This window comes from Astatotilapia calliptera, chromosome 7 (assembly GCF_964374335.1).
Source record: "Astatotilapia calliptera chromosome 7, fAstCal68.1, whole genome shotgun sequence".
NCBI lineage: Eukaryota > Metazoa > Chordata > Actinopteri > Cichliformes > Cichlidae > Astatotilapia > Astatotilapia calliptera.
Window position 1 is genome coordinate 65,531,865 of NC_137428.1, and position 15,699 is coordinate 65,547,563.

Sequence of the window (15,699 nt, forward strand, 5' to 3'; positions counted from 1 at the left end):
GATAAAGCCTGAATTTGTCAGCACTGTTAAGGAGACAGAAAGGGGTCGTCAGTATTGAGTGCAGAAGAAATGGGTAATTAGCCGATGGCTGACTCAGGCCACTTGCAGCTTTGTGTGTCAGAGTGGGGATGGAAAAACCGATGAAGCACATCTCCCCGGGTGTCATAAAGCTTTGCTTTATGGCCAGTTTGTGTAGCCTTGCAGATTAAGTTCAAAGAAAGGCGGCTGCTCTTTTCTCCATGCATCTTAAATCCTGTTTCTCCTCAGCTAGATCTGTAGATCAATTCTTTGGACTGTGCTAAGATATCCCTGTTGTCAGCAGCTACGGGGCAGCTACAGGAAGGACGGGGAGGACAGGGTGTCTAAAAATACATTATTTAAGGGACAATTTCACTTCAGATTTAATAGTACTCACAGAGCAGCATGACTACTACAGTCAAATTGCATACTTTCCTTCACTGAGGAGTGGCCATCTTCAGCAGCATGAGCATCAAAGCTCACAGCTCCCAGCGAGCCACAATTGCAACCTCCTTAGGCAAATGCAGTGTTTGCATTTAAAAGGCAAGAAAATCACAGCGAAACAGTAGTTTGTCTGTGATTCATCCAATGAGTTCGTTCTCAAAAACTACCTCCAGCATTATCTCAAGAGAGCAGTCCTACATAGGAATAAATGGGCTGGTGTCTGAAGAGAGTACAATTCCTTTGTCTGTTTAGACACAAAGGACAGTTTTAAGTGAACACAGAGTTGAGTGATGCTGGTATTAGTCTTATTAAGTTCAAAGATAAATGAAACTTGTTTTACTCAAAAATCTGTTACTAGAAAACACATTGGCACGATTCTAATTTGTTTTAAAGACAAGCCAGATACAGAGGGATTACAAGATAAAACACAACAAATTTACACCATTCTCTGTGTGAAACTCTAAAACTCAGGTACTTATCGTCTTTCCTCTCAGGATTAAATAAATAAATAAATAAATAACATCAAACAAATATGGCTGGAAGAAGATTTTGCCAATGTGGTAGATATGCATTACTCATGATATGAATAATTTATTAGAAAAAGTCTAAAAAATACAAACAGTAAAGGAACACTGACAAAAATGCCTCAACACATCCAGAACATTATATTTTCATACTTGCATTGCACCACTTAATCAGCTATTACAGTATTTAAGTATTTACAGTGAAGAAACAAGAAATAATCTCCTACTGTTGACATAGTGAAAACAGAGCTGCTGTGCACTGCAGGAGATTGCACCAGAAAAGATTTTCTACCTGCAATATGTGACATTTTAATCCTTTTCCAAAATGCATTAGAGACACTTGGAAGCTAAGCCCTGTAATTTCTTTCCTTTTATTTTTGTCTTTCATTTGGGGCCATGTTTTGAGTGACTTACTGTGAAATGGCACCTGGACTCTGGCATGTCTTTTTACCTATAACTATTAAAATTACATTAACCCCTCCTCCCAGTCAAGCATAAACTTTATCTCATTAGACCTCAGAGCTTTGCTATACAGTTAAGAAAAGCATTCAACACATACAGCAGTACGGACTTTATTTTGGGTAATTAACATTTTTCAGCAACACACACTTGCGATTTGGCACTTTTAATATCTTTAACAAAAGGTGAAACTACAATAAATATAATTTGTTTTAGGCATTGTTCAAAATTAAGATAAATTACATTCATTTAAACTGAGCAGAAATAAAGAGCATAAAGATTTAACTTAAAACCCACAGCAGAATCTGTTATGTGACTGGTTGAAATGTCCTGTGTTCCACTAAACTCTGTGACAAGTTTTTGAGTTCAGCCACGGAGCGAACCTGCTTGTATCCCAGCAGAGCCAGAGTGTCATTACACAGATTCTGAACCGTTCTCACAATGTCAAAGCCGAGTCGAAGCCGCCAGCTCTCAGCTGTCACTCTGGAGTCTCTGGTGGTGGAGTATCTGTAGTTCCACTCAGATGGAGACGACGCGTTACTGTTGGTGTTCTTTGCAATCCACGTCCTCACCCTGTCCTCCATCTCCAGCCCTGCAAACTTGTAGATTTCACTGGCCTTGTCCTTCGGGTTGAATGCTAAGTCCTCATACCGTACCAGCAGGTAGCGTCCACGCAGCCATGCAGGTCTCTGCAGGCCTGTTTCTACAGAGGCTGCCATGTCCTTACAGGTGCTGGTGATCTGCGAAAGGTCCACGTAACGAGGCTGCCGCCCCGTAGCATTCCATATTTTCCAAGCGCGAAACTGATCAGAAAACGCCATCATGCGTGAAGCAAGAATGGCTCTGGGGTCTCGCACCAGGTGTACGATCTTAAGGTCCAGACGTGGATCTTCAGTCAGAGTGCGCAGATCCCCCACCTCAGGTACCCGCACGGTCTTTACAGCTACATGCCCTCTCGACAGACACGACATATAGGCTAAAGTGAGGTTCAGGGCCCCGCACTTCTTAGGGCACCAGGTTTCATCGGGTGGATCAGAGGCCGCTGCAACTACTCCATCAGAGCACACCGGAGGGGAACAGAGGGCATGACTGGAGCTCCTGCGGAAAAAGGAGCTTGTGATGTGGTCTTGAGGCTCGGGACGGATGTAATTCTCCATGAAGTGAAGCTCACAAGTGTACAGATTGAGGAGAAGGTCCCTGTAAGCACCCAGCAAGGCACGGCGGTCCAAGGTGCGACGCAGCCTGCTGCTGGAGTTGGTGAAGGCTTGCTGGACGTGGTACAAAGGTTCAAACACATAGAAGACCCCAGGATGCTGGTTGAGGAGCTGTCCGGTAAATGAGGAACCACTGCGTGTAGTGGCAAACAGCAGGATGTGCTTCCGAGGTGAAGCCATGGGCAGCCAGCTGTCATCGCAGGAGGTTCTCCACCGGGAGTCTTAAGCAAAAAAAAAAAAAAAATCTTGACTGTTTTAATGTGTATTATGCGATACTGACGTCACTTTCATTATGTTTTCTTGCAACAAGGTGAACAGCTTTAAATAACTCATTGCATAATATGTTATTACCTGTTCAAGCTCTAGTGAAAAAGAGTTATTTCATTAATTTCAGAAGAATCATTTCAGCTCATAAAAATGAATTAGAGCCAGTCTTTAGTCTAGAAGAAATACAGAATCAAGCCAATAAAGTGTAAATAATTTAGCGAGTAAACATGCATGAGTAAGTTGCTTGTTTGCTGGTGGTTACCGGGGGGATGAGAAATGGTGGATCTCTAAATATAGCACAAATAGCTAATGTGTAATTACTCCTGATTAGGAGTTGATTGCAAAGAGGATGCTACTTTTATACACAGGAGCTCGTCACCGACACACATGTGAGCTATGAGAGAGGATTAATGGAGACGGATTGGAGGAGGATTCTAAAACCAATCACACATATTTAATTTCTCTGTCCTCTCCACTTACAGGGAATTCCCGTAGTTAATGATCCTCTGTATTTTTTCTTTTAAGTCACTAACAGCCGTGGCGTTGCAGCCTGATTCTTGATGCTGGAATAGAAATAATGTCACCAATCAAGCGCTGCGAGTGCATCACTGCATGCCTGCTGCTGCTGTGCTGCCAAATACTGTCTCATTTGTCTCATACTCATTTTAGTTTATTCATGTTAGATTTGCATTAAATATAATAATAAACCTATACGCATGCCAACAGATGTGCAGACTTTAGTGTGGTATGTGGGGCAGTGTAAATTGGCCATCGGGCAGTACCTCTGAGATGTCTGCTCTGGCAGCGGTAAGCTCCCTGACAAGGTCCTGACAGCGAGTCCCTCAGGGTCCGGATGGCTGTGTACTGGACCCCCAGAGACGCACATACAAGAAGCAGCACCGTCTTCCAGGAGCACTCCATCCTGCCTCCACCTCTGACTCTACATCCTTTCCACTGACAATGCTGGAAAGCCACAGAGGCACACACACACACACGCACACACACACACAATAGTATTTAATTTCAAAGCTACATACATGTGCAGCTTTGACACACTTGTGCCTGTGGGTTTCCACTGATGACCTTCTGCGCTGTTCATGCTGGAGCAGCAGGGAATCTTGCTCAAGGGTGCATGTCATTAACTTTTCTCCTGCTAGTTAAGAATACAAACCTTTGTCCTTCAGCAGTAGTTCCTACTGCAATAGTATTAGTCAATAAAGAAATTGCTTAACCTTTCTAAATCTGATAACACTTTCATCTCTGAGCAGTAAATGCGAGGCAGCAGCCAGCTACCGAGCATAAAATGTTTCCATAAGGATCCACAGATTTGTGCCACTGAGAAAGTGCGCAGAGGTCACGGAGAAATGGTAGCGGCAATGTCCCTATATACAAAAGCTCCACAATTCAGGATACTGTGCACGCAGTGGCATAATTGCATTTCATTTTTGCTTTCCTCTCTTCTGGGTAATTAAGCGTCTAAGCTCAGTAGAGCTACATACCCAGATAAATATAGCTGTCTTCATACAGATGAGCGTAGAAGTTTCCTTTGTACACTTCCGAATTCTTTGCCACTGGGCATGAAAGAGCAAAGGTAGATGTGATTTTCCAAATGTATTCATGAAAAAAAAAAAGCTGCCATCCATCCGTCCCTATACACCAAGCTGATGGTAGGTAATCGCTCGAGATCCCTGGGTACAAACTGTCTCTCCATCACTCAAAGTGGCTGCGCGAAGGCAATCATAATCAAAATCACAGGTAAATATATATCACCGAACTGACAAAAATAAATATCACCTTCCTGTTTGCTTCCTCACCCCTCTCTCTGTCACTCCATCTCTCTCCAGTCTGCCTCTTGTTCATTAATGATGTTTATGTGTCCCTGGCAGACTCATATCCTCAGGAATGTATCACACTGAGCTTTTGATGTTCCATTAATCACAAACAGCACCAAACCAAAGACATTTACTCTGTGGGTGAGGGGAAAAGAAATCGAGCTGACATCATGAGCCATTCTGTTTGAATACAGCTAAAAACAGTGATGCAGAATGAACACATCGGGGGAGAAAGTTTGTTTCTTAGACTGATAGTTGCAGACAGGATAACAGGAACAAGGACGTCATGCTCTTTGTTTTAGGGCTACTTTAAAGTCGCTTCTGTGTATGTGGAAGGAAAGGAGAGATAGAGACATAGAACGATTGTATGAATGACTGCAGATAATGAGAAACTTTGACCAAGCTTGTTTCTATCTCTGACATTTAAAACAAAAATCTGTCAATTTGACAGCCCTGCCATCCATACCCCTACTGCACAGTTGGCTGACCAAGGCGCATCATATAATTCCTCAGCGACAGGTTTTGTTTTCCTTTCCAGTCATGATCATGGCTCAGAGCTCCTCTGCTGCACACCGAGCTTCCCTCTGGAGAATGAAGACAGATGCTTCAATGGATTAAAGCAATTTGATTTGCAAGTCCTCCGTTCTCCCCGGCTTATAACACCTTCTGCGTCGGCACTCACACCCGGAATAATCGATGTTCAGTCAACAGCTGGAAGGGGACTGCAGGCTTCAGATGGTCTCAGCTTTTGTACCTCTTGTACAATAACATTCCTTACAAGGAATAACAACCACAGGGACAAGACTGACCGGAGATTACACTCTGTCAGGTTTGACTTGTAAATTCAGCAAGCAGGCATTGCTGCTGCTGAGAAAACATAGCAGCAAAAGTGTTTGGTGCAAGAAAGGTAATTGCCTCCGTGGAAAACAAAGACAACAAACGAGGTTAGGAGTTAGCGATGAGGGTGGGACTGAGGGATTTGGGATGGAGGTGATTGAGGGATGTGACAGTGCCAAAGATTTTTCTATTAAGGCCCCTCTGTGTGTTCAAAGATCCTCAGGGGAAGGCTATTTATTGGCCACGCCTGGCGATCAATCCTGGAAAACACAGTTGAGCAACAGTAGCATCATCGGGAGGCGTTTCAACGCTCCAGTCCTAGCATCTATGCATTTTTCCTTTCTCTGTTTCTGTCTAAACCAATACCACATACGCACGCGCGCGCACGCGCGCACTCACACATCCACAGGCAGGAGAGCAGAGCAGAACACTGCAGCGCTCAAAGGAGATACATCTGACCCCGGGCTACAGAGGGGCTCCTGTGATGGGGGGGTGAAGATGAAGCTTGTCCTACATGATTCCTCCAGCACAAAAACATTAAAAGAAAAGGGAAAACAAAAGGTACTGAGAGGCGCAAAAGGGGAAAAAGAAAAAGGTCAGCGCTTCATCTGGTCTTGTCCACAGTGAATATAATATTTACTTATAAGGTTCCGACTAAAGGTTTTCTCAGTGTTTGATTCCCTTTCAAACAGTGGAAACAGACAGAAACAGACAGAGTGAATGTGTTAAAGTGCAAAATCAAATTGAAAAAAATGTTAAGTTTACCGAAACACTAAAACACATCGGTAAAGAGTAGTAGCATTCAATTTATGCTACTGTACTGCCAGTTTAAGTAGGAGTAGCAGTGACGAAAAGCGCAATTTGGCATCTGAAAATGATTACTATCATAAATAGCATCTAAAATAAATACTTCCGTTAGTTTTCTACGCGTTTGCTACAAAAACAAGATTTCCTTTGGAGATTTACGGCATAGTAAAAACAGCCGCCGATAAAGTAAGACGGTGTCACTTTAAACTCACCGTAGAATCGCTCAAGAGACAGTTTCAGTTGTTTTAAGAACACATCTTTAAAATATTTAGTGATTATCTCGACAGTGACACACTTCGATCACGGCTCTTTCAGCGCAAAATGAAAAAAAAAAAGAAGAAGAAGAAGAATGAATGAAATAAATGTCTTACCATCAATGCGCCTGATGAGATAGGAATTCTCCGGCCGGTCCTGTTTGGTACGCTGCATCGCTAAAAGTGTGTTTGTGTGAGTGTGTGAAGCGGAGGGATCGAGCGCTGCCGCTGGTGTCCACATCCAAAGTGGCTTCAGAGCTGGAGATGCGCTATGGATGGAGAGCGGCGAGTAGATGAGCGAAGAGGTATTTCTCACCCCTCAAGAGACCACACAGAGTACTGGAACCGGGTCTCTAGATTGGATGCACGATTGCCTTACCGTGCATTACGCTTTGAAGCCGTAGGGCACGTTTCATTACGTCTTGGAAATATATACGATCTTAAGAGGGAGTAGCCTAATCTGAATATGAGATGCACTCTAACTAAAACTCCACCTTCCATCTGTAATTCAACTTGTTTGCAGGTAAACGAGGAGCAGATATTTCCCATTTTTTATCTTTCATCGGCTCCAGCCATGCATCAACAATCACTTCAGCATCTCGCTGGTGTCATTCCTCCTTTGCTGTCACCATCTCTGCAGGGATTCTCACTATATGCTCAACTGGAGCACCACACACACACACACACACACACACACACACACACACACACACACACACACACACACACACACACACACACACACACACGCCTCCCATTGGATGAGTGACACAATGACCTCTATTTTCCCCCATTCCAGTGAGGATGACTGCTATCATCGCATGTGTCCCCTCTCCAGGCTGCCAGCCTCCTTGTGTGGAGATGTGGGCACCATATCATTGTCCCTGGAGCGTTGCTTTAGGGTCAGATTTTGCCAGTGACAACTTCATTACTCTTGGGAATGGGGGTGGATTGTGTTTGCAGTCTGATTTATCTCAGTGGTTTATCTTATGCTGGTTGAATTGTGTCTTTATGGAGATAAACACAGATTAACAGAGTAATGTATTTTTTCTGCTGTAGTCCTTATCTGTTTTCCTATAGTGTCTGCTATCGAACGAGCTGTCAATTCATCAGAAGCCCTAAACATCCTTTTAGTTATTCCAGCCTTTTCTGCCTTCATCCAGAAAAATCTTTCGAGGCAGTGCAACACCAAAGCGAAGGCAGGCAGAAATAATCTCAGAAATGGATACTGGAGGGGATGGAAATCTGCCCACACAGATATGGAGCAACCTTTTTGTGGTGTTACAGGGTTGAGGAACATTACAAGTTGAAGGCTTTACTGCACAGAGGGCAGCAAACTGCCAAGAACACCTTGTGAGTGATACAAGTGTGGCCCATTCTCCGCTCCTCTAAGCACCGATCCCTCCCCTCTGCCTGCCTACAGCATTGATTCCCCGGCTCTAAACAGCCTAACGCCCCCGCACGTTCTTGGCGAGGTTTGATACAGGCAGTAAGAAAAAGTTGAATATTCCATGTTTGAAGGCTGAATCCTCCACAGGCCTCCCCGTTTAGCTATGCCCACACTTGTTCCTCACTACATGCAAAGAGAACAGATATGGACATACTTGCATTAAAGATTCATTGTGCTTTTCAATTTCTTTTCCAGAACACTCAGGCTCTTAACTAATGTTTCACCAAACTGCACTCGTTCTTCTCAGTATCTCTGTGATTTACCTCAAGATGTGATCTTTAACATGACAACAGTATTTTATCATAAAGTGTTTGGAAAGTTGAATTCTCTCCAGTGTTAGGAGTAACCCTGTCTCCTTAGCTCACTGAGTGTTTTTATATATCTGGGTTTGCTTAGCAACATCTGTTCAAGGCACAATCCATCAATCAGATAAACTGTCAGTCAGACTGTCACAAGTAAACCCAGGTCTTACAAAGTCTGCCTCTGGAGAAGAGCTGGTATTCCTGTGCATTCCAACTCAGCTGAGAGCCTGCAAAAACATTCCTTCAGTTCAGGTCTCCATTGTTGTATTTGCAATAAGCAGATGAAAAGAAATTTCATTTTACCAACTGCCATGCTAGCAGAGACAGCTAAATTTTTTTCAGTAAACAACCACCACGGAGCACACCAGTAGAATTTCTCTAATATCACCCTTGCCACATCTAAGGACTTTGCAACAAGTTATTGCCACTTGGAAAGTAATATAATAACAGCACCATGCAAGTACACAATTATTTCATTTAAGTTTGACATTTCTCCCACGATAATTATTTGTTTTCTGGCACACTAATTCAGAAAAAAGTTCATGCCCCACTTCTCACAGCTCGCAATTTTTATTGATCAAGAGTCACGAAAATAAATTCAAAATTAATTTGACTTTACTAAAACTCAGTCTGTTACCCTCAACACTATTTTCTGTTTAGTCCTCTTACTAAATTATAGACCTTCAACTTAGTTTCACTTCATATTTTACTGTAGTCATCCAAATCCATTCTGTAGTGGCTCCTTGCCTTAACAGACCTGTTTGTGAACCCTTGCCTTCATGTAACCTCTCAACTAATCCCAGATTTAAAAATATGTCTTTAATATGAAATGTAAGTATTTATGAGAGCTGGGTTTGTCATATGTTGAGTCAGCATCAGTCTGCATCACTGCAACCTCCATGTTGATCACAACATGATGTGTGCTGGCCCAAAAAGCATTTTTCCCTTTATGTTGCTGCAGTTCCTCAAATGGCCACTTGAGGCTGGCTTTCATTCAACATCGCAGTGGCTACATGCATCTTTGGATTAAGTCTTGGATTTTTGGAATTTGATTGACCTCACACACCAGGAAAGAAAATGGGAATTCTGCTCTTCATATTCATTTTCAAGTTCCACAAACACAGTGTGGCCTTCCTCTGTTTTTTTTACGCTCTTCCTCGTCTTTATTTTTGACTCATGGAGTGTGAAGTTGAAACAGATAAAAAGTTTTATCCAGATTAAATCACAGACGGCCTGTGTAAACCTGCTGATTCCATTGGAAATAAAGGTAACCAGAGACTCTCATATGTAACTGAAGCCCTGGTGTCAGCTCGACATTTTCATATGTTACAGGATACTTTGCTGTCATTTCCTCTGATGACTCACTAGAGTAACCAGTTTTGAGGAGAAGGAGAAGCCACCCAAGACCTCTTTTTACAATATTGTTCACATAACGTATTATCTCATTACTGTATTGTTCGACATGTTTAAAAAAAAGTGTAAACACAGTCATTTTTGTAGTAATAATTTTGGGTTTGTGCCCAACAAAAGAAAGTAATTATCATCAGCCAATGGATAAAGTTTAGAGACTGTGTGTTTTGGTTGTTTATCAGTTTTATCACCAGTATTTATGTGAAGCTAAGTTAAATGGCTTTAAGCCTTACATTTAACTGACAGACACAATAATGCTATCAGTCATTTCGTCAGACTGTTTGCCAAAAAATAAGCATATTTACAAAATTATGAAAACTCTACATTTAAACTGACTGGGATTTATTTTGTTTAACTTCAGATACTGAGAAAGCACAGCTTTAGTCAGCTGGGATGTTTATTTGTAATTTTTTTCAACCAATAGGGAGTTTCTTTTGTGTAATATTACTTGACTGTTAATGAGAGGTCACAATTGAATTCAACAATGCTGACCCCAATCAGACTTGGAGTCTCAACTAGTTTGATTGCTTATTATTCTGAAGCTTGCAGAATTCCTGACCTGGCATGCCACACTTGTCTCTCCACTGTCCTGGTCAGTGAGCCATTTACAAAGACGAGGATCATGTGGCATAAATTTGTCTCGCCAGTAGACAAATCCATCACTGGCTGCTTTCTATGAAGACTCCAACATTACAGAAGGAGCTCTACAGTGTTCCCATCCTGTTTGGCAATTTTGCAAGCCTTCATTTATTAAATTCAGGTGGGATGGGACGCATGCTGAGGTGCTTCACAGCAGGCAGAGCGAAAGAAATCAGCTGAGTGACACACATGATGATGAGAGGAAAGAAGAATGTGGGACAAGAGGGATGAGAAAAGCAGAGAGACAGATAACAGCAGAGAGGAGGAGAGAAAGAGCAGGAGGTGGAATGAGAAAGTTTACACACACCATCTGTGCATCAAAGGCGTGGCTGTGCTGGCTCTGACTTCACAATACCCGTCTGCGTGATTATTTTTGATCGAGAGATCTCTTGATTATGGATGGTCTCATTTTTACTTGCCTGTCTAGCGTGCTCTCACTTTTTTTTATATCAGCTTTAATCTAACAGTATCTGCACATGACTGAGCAAGTCATCTGTGCTGTTTTGTTGTTGAACCCTGTGCAAAAAAATATTCTGCTTCCTAGCAAGGACTTTTAATTATCTTCTGTGTGGATGCAGGTATCTCAGCAGCATTCAGTGAAATTAAGAGTTTCTTTTTCTGCCACCAGTCAAGAGTCTCACACACACAACTCTTGTGCTTCTCACATGCCAGAGGAGGCAATTAAATGAGATTTCAGGCCTAACCAGTTGATAGCTCTTGTTTGCATGAAAGACGAGATGTTTTCTTTTGTGTTGCATAAAAATGTAGATAAATAAAATGTAGCTTGTAAACATCACACAACAACTGTAATTACTCCATGGGATGAAAACCAGAATCATTATTGTGGGGCTTTTTCTCTCTCTAAAACACTTTGATCACACAGAAGTTTTACAATCTGACAGAGAGTGAGTATCATAGCATCAGCATCACGCCCACTGGTTTCTAGGGTATAGACTTCAAATCAAATCTACAAAAAGCCTTTGAGACGTCCAGAGGGGAGTAAGTTTTATTGAGAGCATTTGATTGGTCGTAGTCTTGCTCGAATTGCTCCTCTGAAACAACATACATAAATTCCTGCATGGCTGCAATCCAACCAGACACCTCCACATGTCTGGGTGTTGAGCAGACTGCTATTAGGAAAGATAAGCCCCAAGTGGCTCATCTCAGTCGGGTCTGTAACATCCCCCCCCCCCCCCCCCCCCCCCCTCTGTTTTTGGAACCAAAGGCCCCCCTATGCAACCATTTCCCCTCTAGTGCTTTTGCTGTAAAATCAGCCCATCAGCAGTGCTCTCTGGTGCATAATTGGTGCCATTAGCACAAAGCATTGCACGCTCTCAGACACTGTGGCTAGACAGCAGCAATAGCGAGGTACCTTGCTCTCTCTCTCTCTCTTTATCCCACCAACTGTTTCACACTCACAGGGCTCGCAGCCATCACATTTGTGGGAGTAATGGGCCTGGCAAATTACAGCAGATCGGGCCTCAGCAGGCTCAGCCTGGCAGCCACCAGGGAACATTGAGCAGACATGCTGATTCCACTGAACATGGGTTCCTGATCGGAGAGAAAAAGCTGGCCTGGGAGTGTGGAGGGATCATGCTAACTTTGACCGGCTGTGGTTTTGATTGCTGCATTGGTGTGCGCGCACATGTGTGCTTACAAGACAGAGAAAACTTTAGATAATCTTCAAATCGAGAGTCGGGTCACACGTCTTGTTGTGCTGCAGAAGTTGAACGAGCCCAAGTGAACACACTCCGAGTAACAACTTTTCTAAACACAATTTCCTGGCTGGTTTCATTGATTATTTTTCCAACTTTAGTTCTGCTCTGTCACCGCGATGGCTCAGTTTGCTTCAACTCAAACACACAGACAGCACGGTCTGAGACAGACTTGCACTAGCAGCTCAAACACGCCCTCCTACACACACAGATGGTCTGAGAGATGCCTCTGCAATTAAGCTGATCCATTTAAAGTCTCACACTGTAACAAGCTGAAGGAAGCCTACTGCTGGATCTTGCTGCTCTCTGAGGCGTGCTGAATCCTCTGCGCTCTGTTGGGCCTCGAGGGTCTTTCTGTGTGACCGAGCCTTTTCTTAATTACACCTGAGAGCACAGAACAGCTGCTCCTCTGTCACATCTGCATCTCCATCAGTCAAGCCTATGAAGGGCTGTATGTAAAGCAAACTGGCAAAGATGTAACACCTTCTACCTCATGCCTCTCATTGTTTTTGCATTTTGCACTATTTGCACCACATTTCTCTGCAAATAGCTCTTCTTTTCCTCCTTCCAGCAGACATTGCTCATCTTGTCCTGAGAATATTCATGAAAAAAAAAGAGTCACAATTAAGTTATTTTTAAAACAAATGATGAGGAAAGTCCAAATTTCATTTTCACTGTGGGTAATTCATAGCTCAACTTCCCAAATATGACACCTTTCATAAAGTTGGTTGATTTTTAGTGCATGTATTTTTAACACTTGGGATGTATTTTTAATAGAAGTGCTTCATCAGAGGGCTGTAAAAGTATCAATGTTAGCAAAGAGCAGAGAAGGTTTCAAAATTACATGAAAGTTGCATTAATTTTATGGAAATAATACCAGAACAGTTTATTTCATAGATGTGGGCTCTTCCTGCAGCTGCAGCATCAGATATTAGCTCAGTATCAAATTAAGAACAAAAACAGAATAAGATTTAATCTTTAGATACCAGCTGTGCAAATATTTCCTCACAGAAACCATATTTCTTCTTTGGATATATTGGCATTGCTGTGGAACATAAATATTTATCAGGGCTCCAAAAGGTTAAGTGTGTGGGAGTGATAGAATCTGGCAGCTGAAAATATTGCTGAAAAAAAAAATAAAAAAAAAAAATCTCCAGGTTGTTTTCCAAGATCTGAGGCTTCAACACAGCTATTAAAATACTTTTACATCGCCATGGTGTTCTTGAAAATAATAAACAAAATGTAAATAATAAATATGACGTTGGATTATTTAACCCTTGATATTTCTTCATGTGTAGCTTTAAAGAGCTTCAATATATTGGTATATGCTTAAGGTAGCACACTTTCAACATATTACCTCAGTATTTTATGCCGGCATGGGAGGTGGTGATATGATTTTCTCACCCGCAGAGTCCACTTTAGGGCGAGACTGAGAAAGCAATTATTGAGTAAATATGCAACAGGAATAACAGTCGTCGTCTTGTTCTCTCATAAATACTGCATAATCAGCAGCCTTTGGGGCTAAAACATAATTCTCAACTGCCAAAAAAATTGGCATTTCTTAAGTGGCCAACTTAAAGCTTGCGCCACTAATAAAATGCAGAGCTTGACATGTATACCTGATACAAAAATGGTTTCGGTCTCTAATTTCTAAATTTGGGCTTACAGCAACAGTACAGACTGTAAAATTTTAAATTCATAACTCACACATTTAAATCATGTTCAGACTTGAAATTATTCATATATAAAAGTCACTTGAAATGACACGTGGGTGCTAACACAGTAATTTGTGCCACCTAGCCTTCAGGTGGTATCGGTGGTGGTGCTTTTTGGAGGCTTTTAAGTCCAATTACCTGGGTTACTGTTGGGCTATACAAAAAGCCAGTCCTGGAAGTCTATGCTCCAGCTTTGGTGAATGAAAGTCAGTACAGTAGGTATCTGTGTTGATGCAGAAAAGGCATGGTGAGGTCTTTTTCCATTGGGTGCAGAGCAGCTAAAAATACAGAATGGTAGCCTAGCAGTACAAAAAATTCAGTGCAGCAGAACATTTGATTTATTTACAGTTAAAATCAAGCTCAGGGACTTAAAAAAAAAACAAGAGCTAAAACACTCCAAGTTAACAGTCCATATAGTATGTACATGCTGCAAATGCTCCAAGGCAGTTCTACAAACAAATTCATGGAAAAATACCACATCTTCCTTGATATCCAAATGTAAACTCCATCTTGTTTCTTCCTGTTGCTCTGCTGGGTTCCTGCGCCTTGACTCTTTTGTTGGCTGACCTTAACTGTCCTGAGCTTCCCTCCTCTAAGCAGGGAGGCTGAGCAGGCGTTAATAATTTCCTTTATTAGGAAGATGAGGGTAGAAAGTAACAACTTTTCAAAATAAAAGCATGCAACAAAACAACAACATGCAAATATGAAACCAAACTAATACAACACACAGAATAAAACATTAAAATTATACCCACACAAGCATTAACTGAACCAGCAGGACCTGTATGCAGTAGGTCCTTCTGGTTCCAAATATCCCGACATATTGGCAGCCAAAATTGAAATCCCCATGGGTTTCATATGCAGTCTGTGATACTGGAGGTTGCTGTGCTGTCCCAGATTTGATTTTAGTCATCCGAGGGTGCTTTGTACTTTGACCCTTGCAACCTTAAAGTAATGCTGCACTGCACTGATAGGAGGAAATGATTCAAATATCACAACAGATAAGGCACTTGAGCAAAATTTCCCTTTGTAGCTGACACTGCTTTTTTTTTTTTGTGCCTAAACCTAAATGAGGAGGTGGGTGCCACACCCATGAGTTAATCAACTGTGGTGTAAAGAATGAAAGCAGAGGAGCAACCAAAATAGGTACATGTTTTATCTCATTTGTTTGAGCTGTATGAAAGCGTATGTGTGCACTCTACACTTTGTGGTTTTCAGGGAGTGTACAAATGAGCCGCTAGCTCTACCTTCATATTTATAATTTATAGTAAAAGCTTGATTTTCTCCATCACTAAATGAAGCACAAGACAGGATAAGTGATTGATTTTACACGTGTAAGACCAGTAATGTTTTCTTTTACTGGTGAAACAGTTAATACTGTTGACCATTATTTTAGCCACTGAGACTTATCGACAGCATATTAGTGGAGAAGCACCCTTTAAAATAATGTTATAACCTTGCCTCACTTTACAGCACAGATAAGATTCATTGTTCTGAGATCAATCAATGAAAACCTTATGGCCAAATTCATTGATGCAGCCATAAATGAAACACAGAGCAGATGTGCAAGTTTACTTTGTATGCGGCAGGTCGTGAGCACGTCTGTAAGTGTTTTACTGATATAATAAAAATATTATTATATATTTTTCACTTTTATGATGATTTCTAATCATACACACGTAGGTTGGTTTCCCCGAGTTTGACAATAGCGAGCCTAGGGCAGAGGGACTTATGCATTATTAATGTCTAACCAGGACCCAGCGTTACCGAGAACCCGAGGGAGATCAGGAATGTTTCAGCGGCCTTGCTGTG

The 15,699-nt window shown here is 41.9% G+C and overlaps 1 protein-coding gene and 1 long non-coding RNA gene across 3 annotated transcripts; both read right to left on the reverse strand.

Moving 5' to 3' along the window:
- Nucleotides 1–1,029: 1,029 nt before the first annotated feature.
- Nucleotides 1,030–7,331, reverse strand: LOC113027084 (carbohydrate sulfotransferase 1). Of its 2 annotated transcripts, XM_026176548.2 has the most exons (3): nt 6,774–7,331; nt 3,709–3,889; nt 1,030–2,880 (listed from the first exon to the last, which is right to left on the reverse strand). In XM_026176548.2, exons 1-3 carry the CDS (start codon nt 6,774–6,776, stop codon nt 1,754–1,756), a joined length of 1,311 nt encoding a protein of 436 aa, XP_026032333.1. In that variant the 5' UTR covers nt 6,777–7,331; the 3' UTR covers nt 1,030–1,753. The 2 variants fall into 2 exon arrangements, with proteins under 2 accessions (XP_026032333.1, XP_026032334.1); XM_026176549.2 differs by having other exon boundaries at nt 3,709–7,331.
- A 5,328-nt stretch (nt 7,332–12,659) lies between these two features.
- LOC113027492 (uncharacterized) lies at nt 12,660–14,479 on the reverse strand. The gene is made up of 4 exons (XR_003273064.2): nt 14,363–14,479; nt 14,026–14,110; nt 13,530–13,601; nt 12,660–12,763 (listed from the first exon to the last, which is right to left on the reverse strand). It is a non-coding gene; the product is annotated as an uncharacterized LOC113027492 (long non-coding RNA).
- Nucleotides 14,480–15,699: the final 1,220 nt, after the last annotated feature.